Below are 19,301 nucleotides of genomic sequence, written 5' to 3' on the forward strand. Positions count from 1 at the left end.
CTTACCAAGAACAACTTGAAGATCATGAAGAACACTATGAATGCATGAATTTTCGAAAAATGCAAAATGAATATGCAATTGACACTAAACTTATAACATGACACATGACTCAAACAAGAAACATGAAAAATATTTTTTATTTTTTTGATTTTATGAAATTTTTTTGTATTTTCTTTTAATTTTTTCGAAAATCATTTTGAAAAAGAAAAATAAGGATTCCAAAATTTTTAATATGAATTCCAGGAATCTTATGCTCATTAGTCTAAAGCTCCAATCAAAGGGTCAGGCATGGCTTAATAGCCAACCAAGCTTTAGCATGTAAATTACATCCATTGAGGTGATTAGTTGAAGACCAATCCCAAAGCAGTTTGGGTATGGCTTTATAGCCAGATAGGATTCAACATGTTTCATGAAACACTAGAATTCATTCTTAAAACTCTGAAGAAAAATATATTTTTGAAAACACATTTTTTTTTTCGAAAACAAAGGAGAAATTTTTGAAAGATTTTTGAAAAATTTTTGAAAATAAAACAAAAAGAAAATTACCTAATCTGAGCAATAAGATGAACCGTCAGTTGTCCAAACTCGAACAATCCCCGGCAACGGCACCAAAAACTTGGTGTTGTTGCCGGATCAAAACTTGGCACTGATGTTACCGGACCAAAAGCTTGCCGAAAACTCGAACAATCCTCGGCAACGGCGCCAAAAACTTGGTGCACGAAATTGTGATCTCTGGTGATGGCTCCAAAAACTTGGTGCTCTAATCTCAATTCATAATTTGTCACAACTTCGATACAACTAACCAGCAAGTGCACTGGGTCGTCCAAGTAATAAACCTTACGTGAGTAAGGGTCGATCCCACGGAGATTGTTGGTATGGAGCAAGCTATGGTCACCTTGTAAATCTCAGTCGGGCGGATAATAATTGATTATGGAGTTTTCGAAAATAATACTAATTAAACAGAAAATAAGGATAGAAACACTTATGTAAATCATTGGTGAGAATTTCAGATAAGCGCATAGAGATGCTTTCGTTCCTCTGAACCTCTGCTTTCCTGCTGTCTTCATCCAATCAGTCCTACTCCTTTCCATGGCTGGCTTTATGCAAGGGCATCACCGTTGTCAATGGTTACTTCCTCTCCTCTTGTGAAAATGGTCCAAATGCTCTGTCACAGCACTGCTAATCATCTGAGGTTCCCGATCATGCTGGAATAGGGTTCACCCTCCTTTTGTGTCTGTCACTACGCCCAGCAATCGCGAGTTTGAAGCTCGTCACAGTCATTCAATCCCATAATCCTACTTGGAATACCACAGACAAGGTTTAGACTTTCCAGATTCTCATGAATGCCGCCATCAATCTAGCTTACACCACGAAGATTCTGATTAAGAGATCTAAGAGATACTCATTCAATCTAAAGTAGAAGGAAGTGGTTGTCAGGCACGCGTTCATAGGGAATGATGATGGTTGTCACGTTCATCACATTCAGGTTGAAGTGCGAATGAATATCTTAGAAGCGGAATAAGTTGAATTGAATAGAAAAACAGTAGTACTTTGCATTAATCTTTGAGGAACAGCAGAGCTCCACACCTTAATCTATGGAGTGTAGAAACTCTACCATTGAAAATACATAAGTGATAATGGAGTTCATTGGTCTCGGCCCCAGAGGGGAACCGGAGTAACCAAGACTGCGAATACAATGATAAAAAGTTCTATTTATACTAAACTAGTTACTAGGGTTTACAGAAGTAAGTAATTGATGCATAAATCCACTTTCGGGGCCCACTTGGTGTGTGCTTGGGCTGAGCTTGAATGTTCCACGTGCAGAGGCTCTTTCTGGAGTTGAATGCCAGGTTATAACGTATTTCTGGCGTTCAACTCTGGTTTGTGACTTGTTTCTGGCGTTTAACTCCAGACAGCAGCATAGAACTGGCGTTCAATACCCTTTTACGTCGTCTAAACCCGTTCAAAGTATGGACTATTATATATTGCTGGAAAGCCCTGGATGTCTACTTTCCAACGCAATTAGAAGCGCTCCATTTTGAGTTCTGTAGCTCAAGAAAATCCACTTTGAGTGCTGGGAGGTCAGAATCCAACAGCATCAGCAGTCCTTCTTCAACCTCTGAATCTGATTTTTGCTCAAGTCCCTCAATTTCAGTCAGAAAATACCTGAAATCACAGAAAAACACACAAACTCATAGTAAAGTCCAGAAATGTGAATTTAACATAAAAACTAATGAAAACATCCCTAAAAGTAACTAGATTTTACTAAAAACATACTAAAAACAGTGCCAAAAAGCGTATAAATTATCCGCTCATCAGTAGGGTGCCCTAAAATAGTTTCTTGGAAAAGAAATCATCACCCTAACCAAGTAGTCCTAATCATAAAAAGAAGTGGCAAAATATGTACAAATTCTAACTAACATGCAACCTATCATGCAATGCAACAACTAGCTAACATTGGTGTTGTAGGAGAAAATTGTTACCCATGGAGATCGGTGGGACGACCTTCCCACACTTGAAGATTGCACCATCCTTGGTTCATGCAAAGAAGAGCAAGGTGGATGGGTTGTTACAACTGATGAGCTCCTTCAAAAGGTTGTGCGGATGACTTGTTTGTTGCACCATTTAGAAACTTTTCCTTTTTCCTTCTTTTGGTGGCCAACCTAAAAGGAAAGAAAAAGAAAGAAAATCAAGCCTATAGCAAAGATATTAAAGCAAATAGAGCATAGGCGGGGGCTAATGCCAAGTAAGAGTATGGTTCTCTACTAGATAGTAGCTACAACATGTAGATGAGAAAGCAATGTGATGACAAGTCATCTTATGCTAGTTTTACAAGCATTTGTCATTAGTTTCATTAGGTTTTATGCATTTTCTTGCACCATAAGCAAGTAATTGGAGTGGATTTTCATGAATTTCTTGAATCAATCAAACATCATCTATTTTACACAAAATTATAGGTTTTAAGCTAAAATTAATTGATTTTATAAATGATGCAAAGATCTAGTGATTTTGGTGGGACTTTGATTAGTTGTTTGGTTGCTTGTAGGTGAAGAAATGATGAAAAAAAAGGAAAGAAGAGTTTGGAGCACGCTTTGGATCTTAGGCCACGCTTTGAAAAGCGTGGCCCATGACATTAAAGTGTTTCATTCACAAGGAAGCCAACCAAACTAATGCATGAGCATTCAAGCAAGTGCACGTAGCGTTCACTTTTGTGAACGTTTTCGTGCCTCTCAATCAAGGGAGCAAGGCCAGCGTTCAAAATGTTGAACGTAGCGCTCCAAGAAGCATGCACACCAAAGAGCAAGCAAGGTGCATCAAAGCTCACAAGGAGCGTTCAAATGGTGCAACGTAGCGCTCGAAGAGGGGCACCAAGGGAGCTGAGCGCGCATCAAGACAAGGAAGGGCGTAGTGTTCTAAGAAGTGAACGCTACGTTCACTATCCTCACCTTTCTCGTGCCTCTCAACCAAGGAAGCAAGGCTCAGCATCAAACCAAGGAAGGGTAGCATTTGAAAAAGGCAATGCTACGTTCATAAAAGCAAACTTTATCGTGGATTCAAGCCTTGGGAGGAAGGCTCAGCAAGTATAGCGTTCACAATTTGAACGTAGCGTTCAAAGAGTGAACGCTAGGGAGGCCAATTGCAAACAAGGCACACCAAGGCTCACCAACAAAGAGTGAACGCCACGTTCACTACACCAAACGGAACGCTCCCCTGGGAGCTGACCCATGCCTCCAACCCAACTTGAACCAAAGCCAACCGAACCCATCTCTTTTCAAATCCAAAAAACCAAAAGGCCCACTCCAAGCTTTGAAGACCAAAATAGAAAGTGTATAAATAGGATTAAGTTCAATTTGTAAAGGATATTTAGCTTATTTTTATTTTTTTTTTCACTTTTAATTTTCAATTGTTTTGAATTTAGGATTTGGGGAATTTGGATCTGAGTTTTCTTTCTGCATTTTCTTTCTTCTGCAACTTCTACTTTCTTCTTTTGTGTTTTGAATTGAGATTGAAGAACTTCATTGATTCAAAATCTGAGAATCATCTTTTACTCTTCTTCTCAATTGTTCTAAGAATTGGATCTTAATCTTCTCTTCTGTTTTCATTTTTATTTCATCTGCAATTTTCCTTTCTGCTTGATCAAGGGAGCAATTGAGATCTAGATCTGATTGCTAGTCTCATTGCTCTTCTTCGATCTTCAATTTCTCTTTTAGGATTTCATAATTGATTCAAGTTTTCTTGCTGTTTTGTTTCTTGAAGTAATTTTCCATTTCTGTTCTTGTTGTTGAGATCCAGATCTGAATTCCTGCATCTCATAGCTCTCTGATTTACTTTAACTTGCATTTTCTAGTTAAATTCTAAATCCCAATACCCAAATCCTCTTGTTCTTCAAGTAATTTACATTTCACAGCAATTTAGATTCAGCAATTTACATTTCTTACACTTTAAGTTTCTGCAATTTATTTTTCTTGCAATCTAAGTTTCATATCTTTTACTTTCTTGCACTTTATGTTTCTGTAATTTATCTCTTCTGCACTTTACTTTTCTGCTCAATTTACCTTATGCACTCTTATTTACTTGCAATTTGGCTTCTGTCAATCAAAATCACTCAAATCATCAAATATTTGCTTAACTAAATTCATCATCTAACTAAAATTACTCAATTCATCAATCCCTGTGAGATCGACCTCACTCTTGTGAGTTATTACTACTTGATGCGACCCAATACACTTGCCGGTGAGTTTGTGTGAAATCGTTTTTCCCTCATCAAGTTTTTGCCGCCGTTGCCGGGGATTGATTTAGATTGACAATGATTAAGTAAGGTGATAGTCTAGATTAAGCATTTTCTTTTTATTTTTACTGAGCACACTAACTGTTTGAATTTTTGCTTAAGCTAACCTTAACATAACGCTAGCAATAGAGTGGACTGTTTGTTGTTTCTGGTGTTGTACGTATGACAGAAGCAAAGAGAGAGGTCTCCACCTCTGGTGACATTGATGAGAGAACTCTTCGAAGAATAAGAAGAGAAGCCAGAGGAAAGGGAGTCATTGGTGAAGAGCAATCAAAGGAAGAGATTCAAGAGATGGAGGTGAATGCCCTAAATCCACAAGAAGGAGTGGCTAACAATGGCCAGCCTCAAAGGAGGGTTCTAGCCTCCTATACTTTTCCTAATCCAAGGTATTGTGGAAGTAGCATACTCACTCCAAATGTTAATGCAAACAACTTTGAATTGAAGCCTCAACTCATCACATTGGTGAAAAACAACTGTTCTTATGGAGGAGGCCCTTTGGAGGATCCAAACCAGCATCTATCTACCTTTCTGAGGATATGTAGCACAGTGAAAACCAATGGTGTGCGTCCTGACATTTACAAGTTGTTGCTGTTTTCATTTTCCCCGAGAGACAAAGCTGCTCAATGGTTGGAGGCATTTCCAAGAGAAAGCATTAACAATTGGGAGGATCTAGTGAACAAGTTTCTAGCCAAGTTCTATCCTCCCCAAAGGATCATTAGACTCAAAACAGAGGTCCAAACATTCACTCAGATGGATGGAGAGTCATTATATGATGCCTGGAAAAGATATAAAGCTCTACTCAGGAAATGCCCACCAGAGATGTTCAATGAATGGGATAAACTTCAAAACTTCTATGAAAGACTGACATTGAGAGCTCAAGAGGCACTTGACTACTCAGCAGGAGGTTCATTACAACTCATGAAGATAGCTGAGGAGGCTTAGAACCTCACTGACACTGTAACAAATAACCAATATTTCTATGGTCACCAAAGGCAACGCCAACCAGCTCAAAGGAAGGGTGTATTGGAGCTGGAAGGTGTAGATACCATCTTAGCTCAAAACAAGGTGATGCATCAACAGATTCAACAACAGATGGAGATGATGGCCAAGAGGATTGATGGACTTCAAGTTGCAGCAGTGAATACTCCCAATCAACCATCATGGGGGCAAAATGAGGAACTCTATGAAGAGCAGCAGCAAGAGCAAGTCAATTATATGCACAACCAAGGAATTAATCAAAATGAATTTCATGGTGACACCTATAACTCATCCTAGAGAAACCACCCCAATTTGAGGTGGAGAGACAATCACAATCAAAACCAACAGCCTTGGCAGAGAAATTCAAACCAAAACAACTCAAAAAACACAAACTGTAACGACCTAATTTTCAGTACGCCTAGGACATACCAGAAACTGAGTGCTACCAATTTGTCATCTTATTTATTATCTATTATTTATTATATGAGCCTGATTCGTTGTTAAAAGCGTAGTTAGTTAGCGAGGTACTTTTTTTTTTTGAAAATATTTGGATCAATAGACGGAATCATTCATAATCAACTCACAGCTGATAACAGATAAAACAGTTATAAGCAACCACACATAAATACATCACAAGTAGCTAGCAACATTCAGTTATCCAGCCTTTGTTAGAGTATAGACGTTTAGTTAGAACACCCCTAGGTATATCTAGATAATAACTATATACATATACATACATACAACATCCTAGGTCCTGACCTGTTCAAGAGATCCCTAAGCTGGCACCTAGGCTAGCCTAGACTCTATACTCACCTAGTCCCTCTAAACTACTAAAGCGAGGGAAAGTACGTTCTAAGTCTTCACAACTCAAGTCAGGTGGAACGTCATCAAAAGATAGAACATCATCTGCTACTCCTCTGCACGATCAGACTTTTCGACAGGACGTCTCTCTGGTACCCATGAAGTATCCATAAAATAGGAATCTCGTACACAGGATTTAGGTTAAAGTGTGCATACGAAGGGGTGCAGACGTTGGCTGGTCTCACAGTATTTACATATAATCAGAGAACGATATTCACCCTAGACTCAGAAGACTATCTACAGCAGAATCCTCTTCTTGCGAATGGTCATCAGCGAACTATGGTAAGGTACTCTTACTTCCATCTGAAGGGAGAAGGGAGAGAGAAGGGGTAAGAACTGGGGAGTTCTTAGTAGGGTCGGGGTTATTAGTTACGTTCATTAATTCTATGTTGTTTAGCAGACTATTAGCAGAATACAAGGAAGTAGTAATTAGAAAACACAGATAAGTAGAGAAGATAGAGAAAACAGATAGCAGAACACAAACAGAAGAATACAAGAAAATATCACAAGCGCAGAGAATGGAATACAAACAAGGAAAGCATACATTCATACCACAAACATAACAAAGGAAATGCACAACCAAGTATGATGCATGTCTAGCCCTAGTGCAGGTAATGAGCTCATCTGTCGGTTACTAACCCGCTCCCGACGTTATCCAGCAACCTCTGTCTGGATAAGGCTTTCCTATTGGCTATACCCCTGTGTACATGAAATAACCCCTCTGCCACCACAGGGTTCACTGCATGCAGGAAATAACACATCTGCCACTACAGGGATGTACGCCGACACACCTTCTGTATACAGGAAATAACCCCTCTGCCACTACAGAAATGGAACAGGTGGTCACGGTACTTCTGTAGTAGGAAATAACCCCTCTGCCTTACAGAAATAAAATATGGATCTGTACCGTAGGAAAGCGTTCTCAGTGATCACACCATTATCTATCTGACTGCCTCACTGCAGCAGATGATTATACAAGTATATCTGGAGTTGCCTTAACGCAACAAATGAATAAACACATCTCTTGGGTTGCCTCAAGCAACAAATAAATATCTCTTGGGTTGCCTCAAGCAACAAATCATCACATAATCATTCTCATTAACATCATTCATCATCATTCTCATTATTCATCATCATTTTCACAATCTTATGCAGTACCTCTTTCTTTCTCTGTTCAATGATACTGTACAAACTTTACATCTTTCACTTTTACAACATCTTAATTCAAACCATTTCTCTTTATCACATTACTCTTTTCTCTTTGTCTTTTTACTTTGCTCTGATTACTCTTTTCTCTGTATCCCTTTATTCTGCTCTGGTTACTCTGTTCTCTGTGTTTCTTTACTCTGCTCTGATTTCTCTGTTTAACGTATGTATTTAAAGCTTATGTAAATTTTGGTATGAATAGTTAGTCTGTCCCAAGTATAGGTTCATTAAGTCTATACTGAAACAGTTTAACTTTTCATATAATACCTAACCCTATTCGCAATTCCAAGACTAACTATGTTGCCTTAGTTCGTTTACTAGTCTCTGTCTGTTTTTCTGTCATTAAAACTTTACAGACTTTTTCTTCGATTTTTATCTTTTCTTCAACTTTTTATCTTTTATTTATCTTTGCCTCACTAATATATTTTTACCACTCTCTAAGTGTTTTATGAAGGTAATTATGAAATTCTACGCTTAAAGTTGTCTTTCTAAAGCTTTTACAGAAAACTGCCTTTTTCGCATTATTTTATTATTTTTATTAAAATATTATTTTTAATTAAATATTATTATTTAATATTTTATTATTATCAAAACTTCTAACCGATACGGTTCAAAAACCAGGTTCTTCGTGACCGCGTTATCGAGCTTGTCTCGGAAAAGGTTCTAACTTAAAGATGACATAATGACAATGAGGATTGAGATACTTGATGATATATCAAAGGTTTTTCCTTTACTGATCTTCCAGAGAAATCCGTACTTTCAGAAAAGATTTCTCGTTCTCGAAAACTGGGGTTGTTACACAAACCATCAAAACCATCAAAACACTAACCAAAACCAATACAGAAAACCACAAAACAATCAACCTCAATCCAACTACTATCCACCCAACAACCCATCCAATACCCAAAATAACTATCATCCACCCTCAACATCCCATAGTCAACCACAACCACCCCAAGAATATCAAAGGATCTCCAACTTGGAGATACTGATGGAAAAGATGATGAAACATCAAGAGCTAACCAGCGAGAACCATGAAGCTTCAAGGAGGAATTTGGAAAGGCAGATTGGCCAATTGTCTAAGCAAACAGTGGCTGAAAGAGCACCCAATGCATTGCCAATTGACACCAGTCCCAACCCCAAAGAAGAATACAAAGCCATCCAATTAAGGAATGGAAGAACTTTGGTGAATGACAGAGAAGCCACCAAGAAGCCAACAGAGAATGACAAGACCAGCAGTAAAGAGCAAGTGACAATTGAAGAAAAGAACCAAGAAAGGCTCAAGGAAAAAGAGGAACTTCAAGCTTCAAAGAAGGGGAAGCAGATTATGGAGGAGCCATCACAAGAACAGAAGAAGATAGTGAAGCCTTATACCCCTCCTCTGTCATACCCTCAAAGATTGCAGAAAGAAATCAAACATCAACAGTTCCCCAAGTTCCTAGAAGTCTTTAAGAAGTTGGAGATCAATATTCCACTTGCTGAAGCTCTGGAACAAATGTCTCTGTATGCAAAATTTCTCAAAGAGCTCATCAATAAGAAAAGGAGCTGGAATGAGAAGGAGACAGTAATCCTAACACAAGAATGTAGTGCTGTCATCCAAAGAGGTCTTCCTCCACAGCTCAAAGATCCAGGAAGCTTCATCCTATCTTGCACTATAGGCAACAGAACATTGGACAAGGCTCTCTGTGACTTAGGAGCCAGCATTAATTTAATGTCCTTCTCACTAATGAAGAAGCTTGCAATAGAGAAAGTCAAGCCTACCAGGATGTCACTCCAAATGGCTGATAGATTACTCAAGATACCAAATGGGGTTGTGGAAAATTTATTAGTGAAGATTGGAGAATTCATTTTCCCTGCTGACTTTGTTATCTTGGACATGGAAGAAGAGAGACATAGTTCAATCATATTGGGATGGCCTTTCTTAGCAACAGCAAGAGCCATCATTGATGTGGAGAAAGGAGAGATGACCATCAGGGTGCATGATGAAAAGATGATCATCAATGTCTTTAAGGCCATGCAATATCCTCTAGAGAAGAAAAAGCACATGAGAGTGGAAATGATAGAAGAAGTGGAGGAAGAGCTATTGGAAGATGACAACCAGGAGGAACAAGAAGAGGAAGTAGAGTTGGAACAAGAGTTCATAAAAGAGGAAGTAGTAGAGATCTCCTTTGAAAGCAAGGCAGAGGAAAAACCTAAACAAGAGTTAAAGCCTCTCCCCCCTCATCTCAAGTGTGTATTTCTTGGAGAAGCAGAGGCCCTGCCAGTGATCATAAACTCCTCCTTGAACATAGAAGAAGAAACACAGCTGATTGAAATGTTGAAAGCTCACAAGACTGCCTTGGGTTGGACAATTGATGATATCAAGGGCATAAGCCCTGCCACTTGTATGCATAAAGTTCTATTGGAGGAAGATTCAAGGCCTATAGTTCAACCCCAAAGAAGACTTAACCCAACCATGAAGGAGGTGGTTCAAAAAGAAGTGATGAAGCTATGGAATGCTGGGATAATCTTTCCAATCTCTGACAACTCATGGGTGAGTCCGGTTCAAGTTGTACCAAAGAAGGGAGGAATGACAGTCATCTCCATTGAGAAGAATGAGTTAATTCCCACCAGGACAGTGACTGGGTGGAGGATGTGCATAGATTATAGAAGACTGAATGATGCTACAAGGAAAGATCATTTTCCTCTCCCATTCATTGACCAAATGCTGGAAAGATTGGTTGGCCATGCCTATTATTGCTTCCTGGATGGGTACTCTGGGTACAATCAAATAGTGGTGGATCCCAATGATCAAGAAAATACTTCCTTTACCTGTCCATTTGGAGTTTTTGCTTACAGAAGGATGCCCTTTGGTTTGTGTAATGCCCTTGCAACTTTTCAAAGGTGTATGCTTTCTATACTTTCTAACATGGTGAAAAAAATTTTAGAAGTCTTCATGGATGATTTTTCTGTCTTTGGCAATTCATTTAACACTTGCTTACATCATTTAACTCTTGTTTTGAAAAGATGCCAAGAAACTAATCTGGTATTGAATTGGGAGAAATGTCATTTCATGGTTCCTGAAGGGATAGTTCTTGGGCATAAGGTTTCAAGCAAGGGTATAGAAGTTGACAAAGCAAAAATAGAAATTATTGAAAGGCTTCCTATACCTGTTAATGTGAAAGCAGTAAGGAGTTTTCTTGGGCATGCTGGTTTTTACAACAGGTTCATCAAAGATTTTTCAAAAATAGCAAAACCATTGAGCAATTTGCTAATGATTGATAGTCCTTTCATCCTTGATGATAATTGCAAGCATGCCTTTGAAAATTTAAAGAGAAAACTCATTACAACACCAATCATCACAACCCCTAATTGGGAATTACCTTTTGAACTTATGTGTGATGCAAGTGACTTTGCAATTGGTGCTATAATGGGGCAAAAGAAAGACAAGCTGCATCATGTTATATACTATGATAGCAAGGTGTTGAATGAAGCACAGAAAAATTATACCACCACAGAGAAAGAGCTTTTGGCAATTGTATATGCATTTGATAAATTTAGACAATACTTGATTGGTTCAAAGGTTATATTATATACTGATCATGCTGCTCTCAAGTATCTAATGTCTAAACAGGATTCAAAGCCAATGCTTATTAGGTGGGTGTTGCTGCTACAAGAATTTGACATTGAAGTGAGAGATAGAAAAGGGAATGAGAACCAAGTAGCAGACCACTTGTCAAGACTACCACAAGAGGCTGATCAAGCTCCACATTCAGCGAATGAAAGCTTTCCAGATGAACACCTCTTACAAATCCAACAAGCTCCATGATTTGCAGACATTGCAAACTACAAGGTTGGAAGGAAGATTTCCCAAGAATTCACCAAGCAACAAGTGAAAAAGCTTCTCAATGAGACCAAGAAATTCTTATGGGATGAACCATTCTTATTTAAGAGGTGTCCAGATGGAATGATTAGGAAATGTGTTCCTAAGAGTGAGATGAGAGACATACTATGGCATTGTCATGGTTCAGCTTATGGTGTACACTTTGGACCAGAAAGAACAGTAGCCAAAGTACTTCAAAGTGGATTTTATTGGCCAACCATCTTCAAGGATGCTAGAGAGTTTGTTTATCAATGAAATGAGTGCCAAAGAGCTGGAGGATTGACAAGAAGGAATGAGATGCCTCAGAACTACATCTTGGAGGTAGAACTCTTTGATCTTTAGGGAATAGATTTTATGGGTCCCTTTCCACACTCATATTATTTCAAATACATACTTGTGGCAGTAGAGTATGTCTCAAAGTGGGTGGAAGCCATAGCAACAACCACATGTGATGCATAAATTGTCCTTCAATTTCTTAAGAAGCACATTTTTACTAGGTATAGAGTGCCTAAAGGTCTTGTCCGTGATGGTGGTAGTCATTTTTGCAACAAATAGATGGAAAAACTACTTCACAAATATGGGGTGATGCATAAAGTAGCTACACCATGCTATCCACAGACTAATGGCCAAGCAGAGCTTGCAAATAGGGAGTTGAAGAGGATTTTGGAGAAAACGGTGGGGAGTACAAGAAAGGATTGGGCCAGAAAACTAGAAGATGCTCTCTGAGCGTATAGAACAGCATTCAAAACTCCTATTGAAAAGTCTCCTTTTCAGTTGTTGTATGGCAAGTCTTGTCACCTTCCTGTAGAGCTTGAGCACAAAGCTTTTTGGGCCACTAAACTCCTCAACCTTGATTCTCAAGCAGCAGAAGAGAAGAGGTTATTGCAATTAAATGAGTTAGATGAGTTTAGACTGGAAGCTTATGAAAGTGCTAAGATATACAAGGAAAAAGCTAAGAGATGGCATGACAAAAGGATCTCAAAGAAGGAGTTCAAACCAGGACAGCAAGTGCTCTTGTATAATTCCAGACTGAAAGTTTTCCCTGGCAAACTCAAGTCTAAATGGACTGGCCCCTACTTCGTGACAAGGGTTTTTCCTTATGGAAGCCTTGAATTGCTAGATGAAGCAACAAAGAGTAATTTCACAGCAAATGGGCACAGGACAAAGCATTACTTGGGAGGTCATTGGGACAGAGAGAAGGAGATTCAGAAATTAAGCTGAGCAAGAATGAAGGATGTCAAGCTAGTGACATTAAAAGAGTGCTTGTTGGGAGGCAACCTAACTATAGGTAGTTTTCTTGTCTTAACTATTTCAATAAGAGGATTAGATAGTTTTATCTGTATTGCAAGGAGCTAAGTTTGGTGTTGCACACCAAAACAATTTAAGGGTGAATGTAGGATGCTAAGTTTGGTGTTCCACCAAAATTCTCATTTAAAAAGACATTTCAACCCTCTGCATAAACGGTGTTCCGAGGGTTACCTGAAACTGTAGGTCGATCTCGGATGAGATCTTCTGTACTGGTCGGAGATGACGTGTCCGGCTAGCTGGTGGCGGCCAGAGCTGTTGTGTCCGACTTGTTGGACTGGCTGCATTTCTGATCCTTGGTCACCGGAGGGTGGGGGGTACCTGCAAGAGACTCCGATGCTTAAGTTAGCACGGGTATTAAGCAAGTTTTTAGTAGAATTAGAGTATGAGTTATACCTGGGTGCTCCAGTGTATTTATAATGGTTGTAGAGTGACCTTTCTAGATAAGATAAGTTAGTTGTCTTATCTTATCTTTATCTTTGAGTTGAGGTCAGCTTATCTTCAAGGGAACCGCCCTTATCTCTATAGGCTTGGGCTGCCTTTGGATCTGGGTCGTGTTCCTTTATTTGGGCCCTTTATTGGGCTTTTCTATCGATTTGACCGACTTCTTTAGAGAAGAGGTCGGACAGCCTGACCTGAAGAGGTCGGTCGCTTTATTGCTGATCATCCCAGATCGGATAGCTCGAACTAAGGTGTGAACAGTGCCCCTGCTTGAGCTCGGTCTTCTGCTTTGAGGTCGAGTCCTTGACTTCGATCTTTCTCTAGTGAAGCCGAACTCGAGCATTTTGTCGATTCCTTTCTTTGTAGAGCCTTTTTGAATGTGGAACGCTTTCCTCTAAGAGCGCGCGCTTTTATATCAGCGCTTTGGCTTTGGGAATATGCGAGGCTTTAAATACCTTCATTAATTGGTTTTGATTGCCCGTTTCCTTGGCTTTTATTTTTGAAATTCACAATCAAAAAATGGTTTCTCTTCTTCGTCTTTCTTCGTAACTTCTCCCTTCACTCTCTCACTTTCTGTTTTCGCCTGCATTTTGCCTCAGCATCATTTGGCGATTCTCTGGGTGATTCCATCTTTCCATCTTCAATCTCCTTTGAAGCTTCTTTCTTCCTTCATGTTGGTTTTTCTTCCTTTCTCTTTTCCACGTCATTTTCCTGTCTGATTTTGAGAAAGTTTTGATTTTGCTTGGAGAAAGTTTGGATCTTTCTGCTTTTGCCGTGCCTGATTGCTGTTGTAATGTGTGCTCTAGGAGTTTCTTCGTCTCTTGCATGAACCTTTTCGCCTTTCCTCTTTGTTTGATGCTTTTATGTTTTGCATGTTATCACCGTTTCTGTTTGTGCTTTTGATTTTGAAGCTTTGGAATGATGATTTTGTTTGAATCACAAAAAAGGTTGTATCTTTGACGATTTCCGCTTGGCATCTTTGATGTTGGCGATGCTCTTTGCTGATAGACTGTAGGAAGATAGTGGCTTTTGATGACTTCGTGTTTTCCATTTTTGAAACGTTTTGTTATTTGAGATCTTCTTTTCTTGTTTTGAGAAATGTCGGGACGTGAGCTGTAGATTTTTCCTGAAATCTTGCTTTGTTACTGCCTCCAAAGGATGCCCCAGTGTTATCACCGTATCTATTTGTGCTTTTGATGATGATTTTGTTTGATTTTGAAAAAAGGTTGTGCCTTTGACAATTTCCGCTTGGCGTGTTTGATGTTGTCGATGCTTTTTACTGATAGACTGTAAAAAGATAGTGGCTTTGATGGCTTTTTGTGTTTTGTCTTTCTCCTCTGAAAACGATCACTGTTTGAAATCTTCTTTTCTTGTTTGAGAGATGCCGGGACGTAAGTTGTAGATTTTTCCTGAAACCTTGCTTTGTTATTGCCTCCAAAGGATGCCCCAGGACTTTGGTTTGAGTCTTGGGGTTTTCCTTTTTTGTTTGTCCTTCTGTATCATATTAGTCGAGTTGTTTTGCCCCTCGTCCGAGATGTTTTTTAGTAATCCAATCTTCTTTTCTTATTGTAGGACTAATTGACCTCATGTCTTCTCGCAATAACATTGTAGAGATGTCTTCTAAAGTTCCCGAAGGGATGTCCGATTGGCTGGACTCCCTTGTCTTAATGTGTGTCTCTGTTGTGGATGCTGAGTTTTATGTAGAGCTGAGGAAACGTCATAGGTTTTGTGGTGGTGGTGCCCGGGAGAGAGATTATGAGCTTGTGGCGCCCGACTCTGACGAGAGGGTTTGCTTTCCTACTTCTGTCGAGGGGGAGCGTCCTTTTTTCTACGCCTATGAATATTTCTTCAGCCAGTTGGACATTACCTTTCCTTTTACTGCTTTCGAGACCGACTTGTTGTGGTCGTGTAACATTGCCCCATCCCAGCTTCATCCGAATTCCTGGGGCTTTGTCAAGATTTTTCAGCTGCTTTGCCAAGAGTTAGGCATAACACCTTCTCAGACTCTTTTCCTCTATCTTTTTGTTTCTGCCAAGCCTGGAGGTTCTTCCAAAAAGAAAGCTTCCTGGGTTTCTTTCAGGTCGGCCCAGGGTCATAAAGTTTTTGCATGTACGATGAGTCTTTTAAGGACTTTAAGAATTATTTCTTTAGAGTCCGTGCTGTTGAGGGGGTCCGCCCCTTTTTTCTTGATGAGAATGACGAGCCTGCTTTCCCTCTAGAGTGGCAGAAGGATGTGAGAGTGTCTCGTTATACATGGGAGATGCTTGATGAGGTTGAGCGGGCTTTTGTTATTTTTTTGAAGATTTATGGGGGGAACCACCCCATATTGATACAAAAAGTTTTTTGAATGACCCGTCCCTGATTCGAACTATTTTGGGTACTATCTGACTTGTTTTTGTGCTTGTTTCTTAATTTTGCTTCCTCTTTTTGTGATTGTAACCCATTATTGTGGTTGATTCTGTTGTTTCAGAAATGTCAAAGAACAATGATTCCATGAAGGCCTACAAAAAGGTAAAGAAGGCTGCTGTTGCTCAGAATATCTCGGCCAAAATGACGGGAGAGGGCTCTTCTCAAGTTCAGGTGAGGCCGCTCGTACCGAGTTCTCCTGGGCCGAGGAAGGTGATTCCCACTCCTTGGGTTCGCCTGGCCAACCCTCCACAGTCTTCCGCTGCTACTTCTGGTGCTTCTGCCAACAAGAAACAAAAAACAATTGATCCTTTCAACCTTGATGCCCCTGATTTTGACGCGGTCGAGTTCGTAGATCAGCAGAACGGTCCGTACGGTGTCCTCCCTATGGATGATGTATCACTCCTTCGTCATTTGGATTTTATAACTCAGAGTAGTGTAAAAATGGCACATATGGGAGCTGCCTTGTACCGAACAGCTTAAAATCTTCCTCTCCATGCCACCAAAGCCTTCATGGAGGAGGCAAAACAGGAGTTCGATCGGATGAAGGGCTTGAAGGAGGAGCTTGAGGTGAAGGTGGCCAAACTGGAGAAGGATCTGGAGAATGAGAAGGCGAGTTCCCTTGCTCTGGCGGCTTCTGTGTGATTGGCCGAGGACACGGCATTGAGGCATAAAGACAGCTACGTCACGTCCTATCGGGAGGGAATGCGTTTGAAGGGGGAGTTGGAGAACGCCCGAGCTGATTATTCTGAGCTTCAGGGTCATCTTGTTGGCAGTGTGAATGCTGCTTACGACAATCTGAAGGAGCAGGTTCGAATTATTGCTCCTGAGGCCGACCTTACTCTTTTTAGCCTGGATAATGTTGTGAGGGATGGTAAGATTGTCCCTGATGACCAGGATGATGACGATGTCGAGCCTCCCCCTGTGCCTTCTGTCAAAGTGTCAACTTCTACTGTTCCTCCAGGTGAGGTCGGTCATTCCGTTTCTGATCCGAACTGCCAGATCTTGAACCGGGATGATGGTACTGTGGATACTGTGCCTATTCAGACTCGCCCTCCTTCTCCCCATACTGATGCTGCCGAGAAGGCTCCCGATCTTAGCTGATTTTTCTTGGATATTTGTGTAGATAGCCCGACTTGTGGGCTTTTAAACTCTTTATTTTGTAATTTGAATATTTTGCTGACTATTGATACTCCTTCTGGTTGCTTGTTTAGCAACTTTTATTTTGAAAAAACAACAAATAGCTTTCAAGCTTTGGGCCTGATCCTGAAGCTTGTTTATAATATTGTATTTCATATCATGCTTGTTTGCACTTGTCTTGGCACCTTTCTGGGTTTTGAGAATGCCGAAGCCTTGCTGCTCAGCCTCTTTGGATAGCTTTGTACTTATTGCTTATAGCTTGGATCCTTTGAGGTTGTGGATGTGTGGATCCAACTTGTATTTTGGTTTTCTGGCTCTTACTTGTATTTATTTCTGGCCATCCATAACCGATTTCTTTACGTTGGTTCTCTAGTTATTTTTGTAGTCCTCTTTTTTGGACCTTTTTCAGGTCTCTTTCAGGGACTACTTTTATAACTTGTTTGTTGTAGAAGACCGACTTCTTTGCGTCGTCTTTTTTCAAGTTATTTTTGTAATCCTTTTTTTTGGGCCTTTGTCAGGTCTCTTTCAGGGATTACTTTTATAATTTGTTTGTTGGGAGGCCGACTTCTTTACGTCATCCTCTTCTAAGTTATTTTGTAATCCTCTTTCTTGGACCTTTGTCAGGTCTCTTTCAGGGATTACTTTTATAACTTGTTTGTTGGGAGGCCGACTTCTTTACGTTGTCCTCTTCTAAGTTATTTTGTAATCCTCTTTCTTGGACCTTTGTCAGGTCTCTTTCAGGGATTACTTTTATAACTTGTCCGTTGTAGGAGACCGATTTCTTTATGTCGATCTCTTCTAAGTTATTTTGTAATCCTTTTTCTTGGACCTTTGTCAGGTCTCTTTCAGGGATTACTTTTATAACTTGTTTTTCGTAGGAGACCGACTTTGTCATGTCGATCTCTTCTAAGTTATAGCAATTCCTCTTTTATAGGGTTGGCCAGACCTCTTTCCAGGGATTTGCTGATAACTTGGGTTGATGGTGCACGAAATTGTGATGTCCAGGCTCGAACAATCCCTGGTAATGGCTCCAAAGCTTGGTGCTTTGATCTTAATTCATAATTGTCACAACTTCGATACAACTAACCAGCAAGTGCACTGGGTCGTCCAAGTAATACCTTACGTGAGTAAGGGTCGAATCCCACGGAGATTGTTGGTATGAAGCAAGCTATGGTCACCTTGTAAATCTCAGTCAGGCGGATATAAAATAATCATGGAGTTTTCGAATAAGAAATAATAGAATAGGGATAGAAATACTTATGTAATTCATTAGTAGGAATTTCAGATAAGCGAATGGAGATGCTTTCGTTCCTCTGAACCTCTGCTTTCCTGCTATCTTCATCCAATCGGGGGGCTTTATATAGGGAAGGGAAGGGGGGAGGTTTCGGCCATATGGGTGGGTTTGGGTGGGAAATTGGTTTTGAATTTTGAAGGTAGGTGGAGTTTATGAGGTAGGTTTATTGGGAAGAGTGGGTGGATGTAAGTGGTGAAGGTTTAATGGGGGAGAGAGATTGAGGTGATTGGTGAAGGGTTTTTGGGTAAGAGTGTTTATGGGGTTGTGTGAAAGAGAGTGGTGAAAAGAAGTGAGTGGAGGTAGGTGGGGATCCTGTGGGGTCCACAGATCCTGAGTGGATCCTGTGGGGTCCACAGATCCTGAGGTGTTCAAGGATTTACATCCCTGCACCCATTAGGCATGTAAAAATGCCTTTGTACCCAACTCTGGGCGTTCAGCGCCAGGTTGGTGGCCATTTTGGGCGTTCAACGCCCATATGTGTGCCATTTCTGGCGTTGAACGCCAGAACCATGCCTGTTCTGGCGTTCAGTGCCCAGAAACTGCCCATTTTGGGCGTTCAGCGCCAGAACCATGCTCTGTTCTGGCGCTGAACGCCAGACAGATGCTCCTCCAGGGTGTGATTTTTCTTCTGCTGTTTTTGATTCCGTTTTCAATTTTTTTATTTATTTTGTGACTCCACATGATCATGAACCTAAGAAAACATGAAAAATAAGAATTAGATAAACATTGGGTTGCCTCCCAATTGAATGAGTATCTCTTAGATTCCTTAATCAGAATCTCCGTGGTATAAGCTAGAACTGATGGCGGCATTCATGAGAATCCGGAAAGTCTAAACCTTGTCTGTGGTATTCCGAGTAGGATTCAGTGATTGAATGACTGTGACGAGCTTCAAACTCCTGAAGGCTGGGCGTTAGTGACAGACGCAAAAGGATAGTAAGTCCTATTCCAACCGGATTGAGAACCAACCGGTGATTAGCCGTGCTGTGACAGAGCGCGTGAGCGTAGTTTTCACTGGAAGG

The 19,301-nt window shown here is 40.3% G+C and overlaps 1 protein-coding gene across 1 annotated transcript in view; it reads left to right on the top strand.

The window, feature by feature from the left end:
- Window positions 8,826–19,301, top strand: part of LOC110265327 — a 50,515-nt gene continuing 40,039 nt past the window's right edge. The window contains exons 1-4 of the mRNA XM_021108275.1: window positions 8,826–10,218; window positions 11,650–11,805; window positions 15,913–16,022; window positions 16,746–16,817. Coding sequence (XP_020963934.1) covers window positions 8,826–10,218; window positions 11,650–11,805; window positions 15,913–16,022; window positions 16,746–16,817 — 1,731 coding nt within the window. The remainder of the gene's footprint in view (window positions 10,219–11,649; window positions 11,806–15,912; window positions 16,023–16,745; window positions 16,818–19,301) is intronic.

Source organism: Arachis ipaensis, chromosome B08, assembly GCF_000816755.2.
Source record: "Arachis ipaensis cultivar K30076 chromosome B08, Araip1.1, whole genome shotgun sequence".
NCBI lineage: Eukaryota > Viridiplantae > Streptophyta > Magnoliopsida > Fabales > Fabaceae > Arachis > Arachis ipaensis.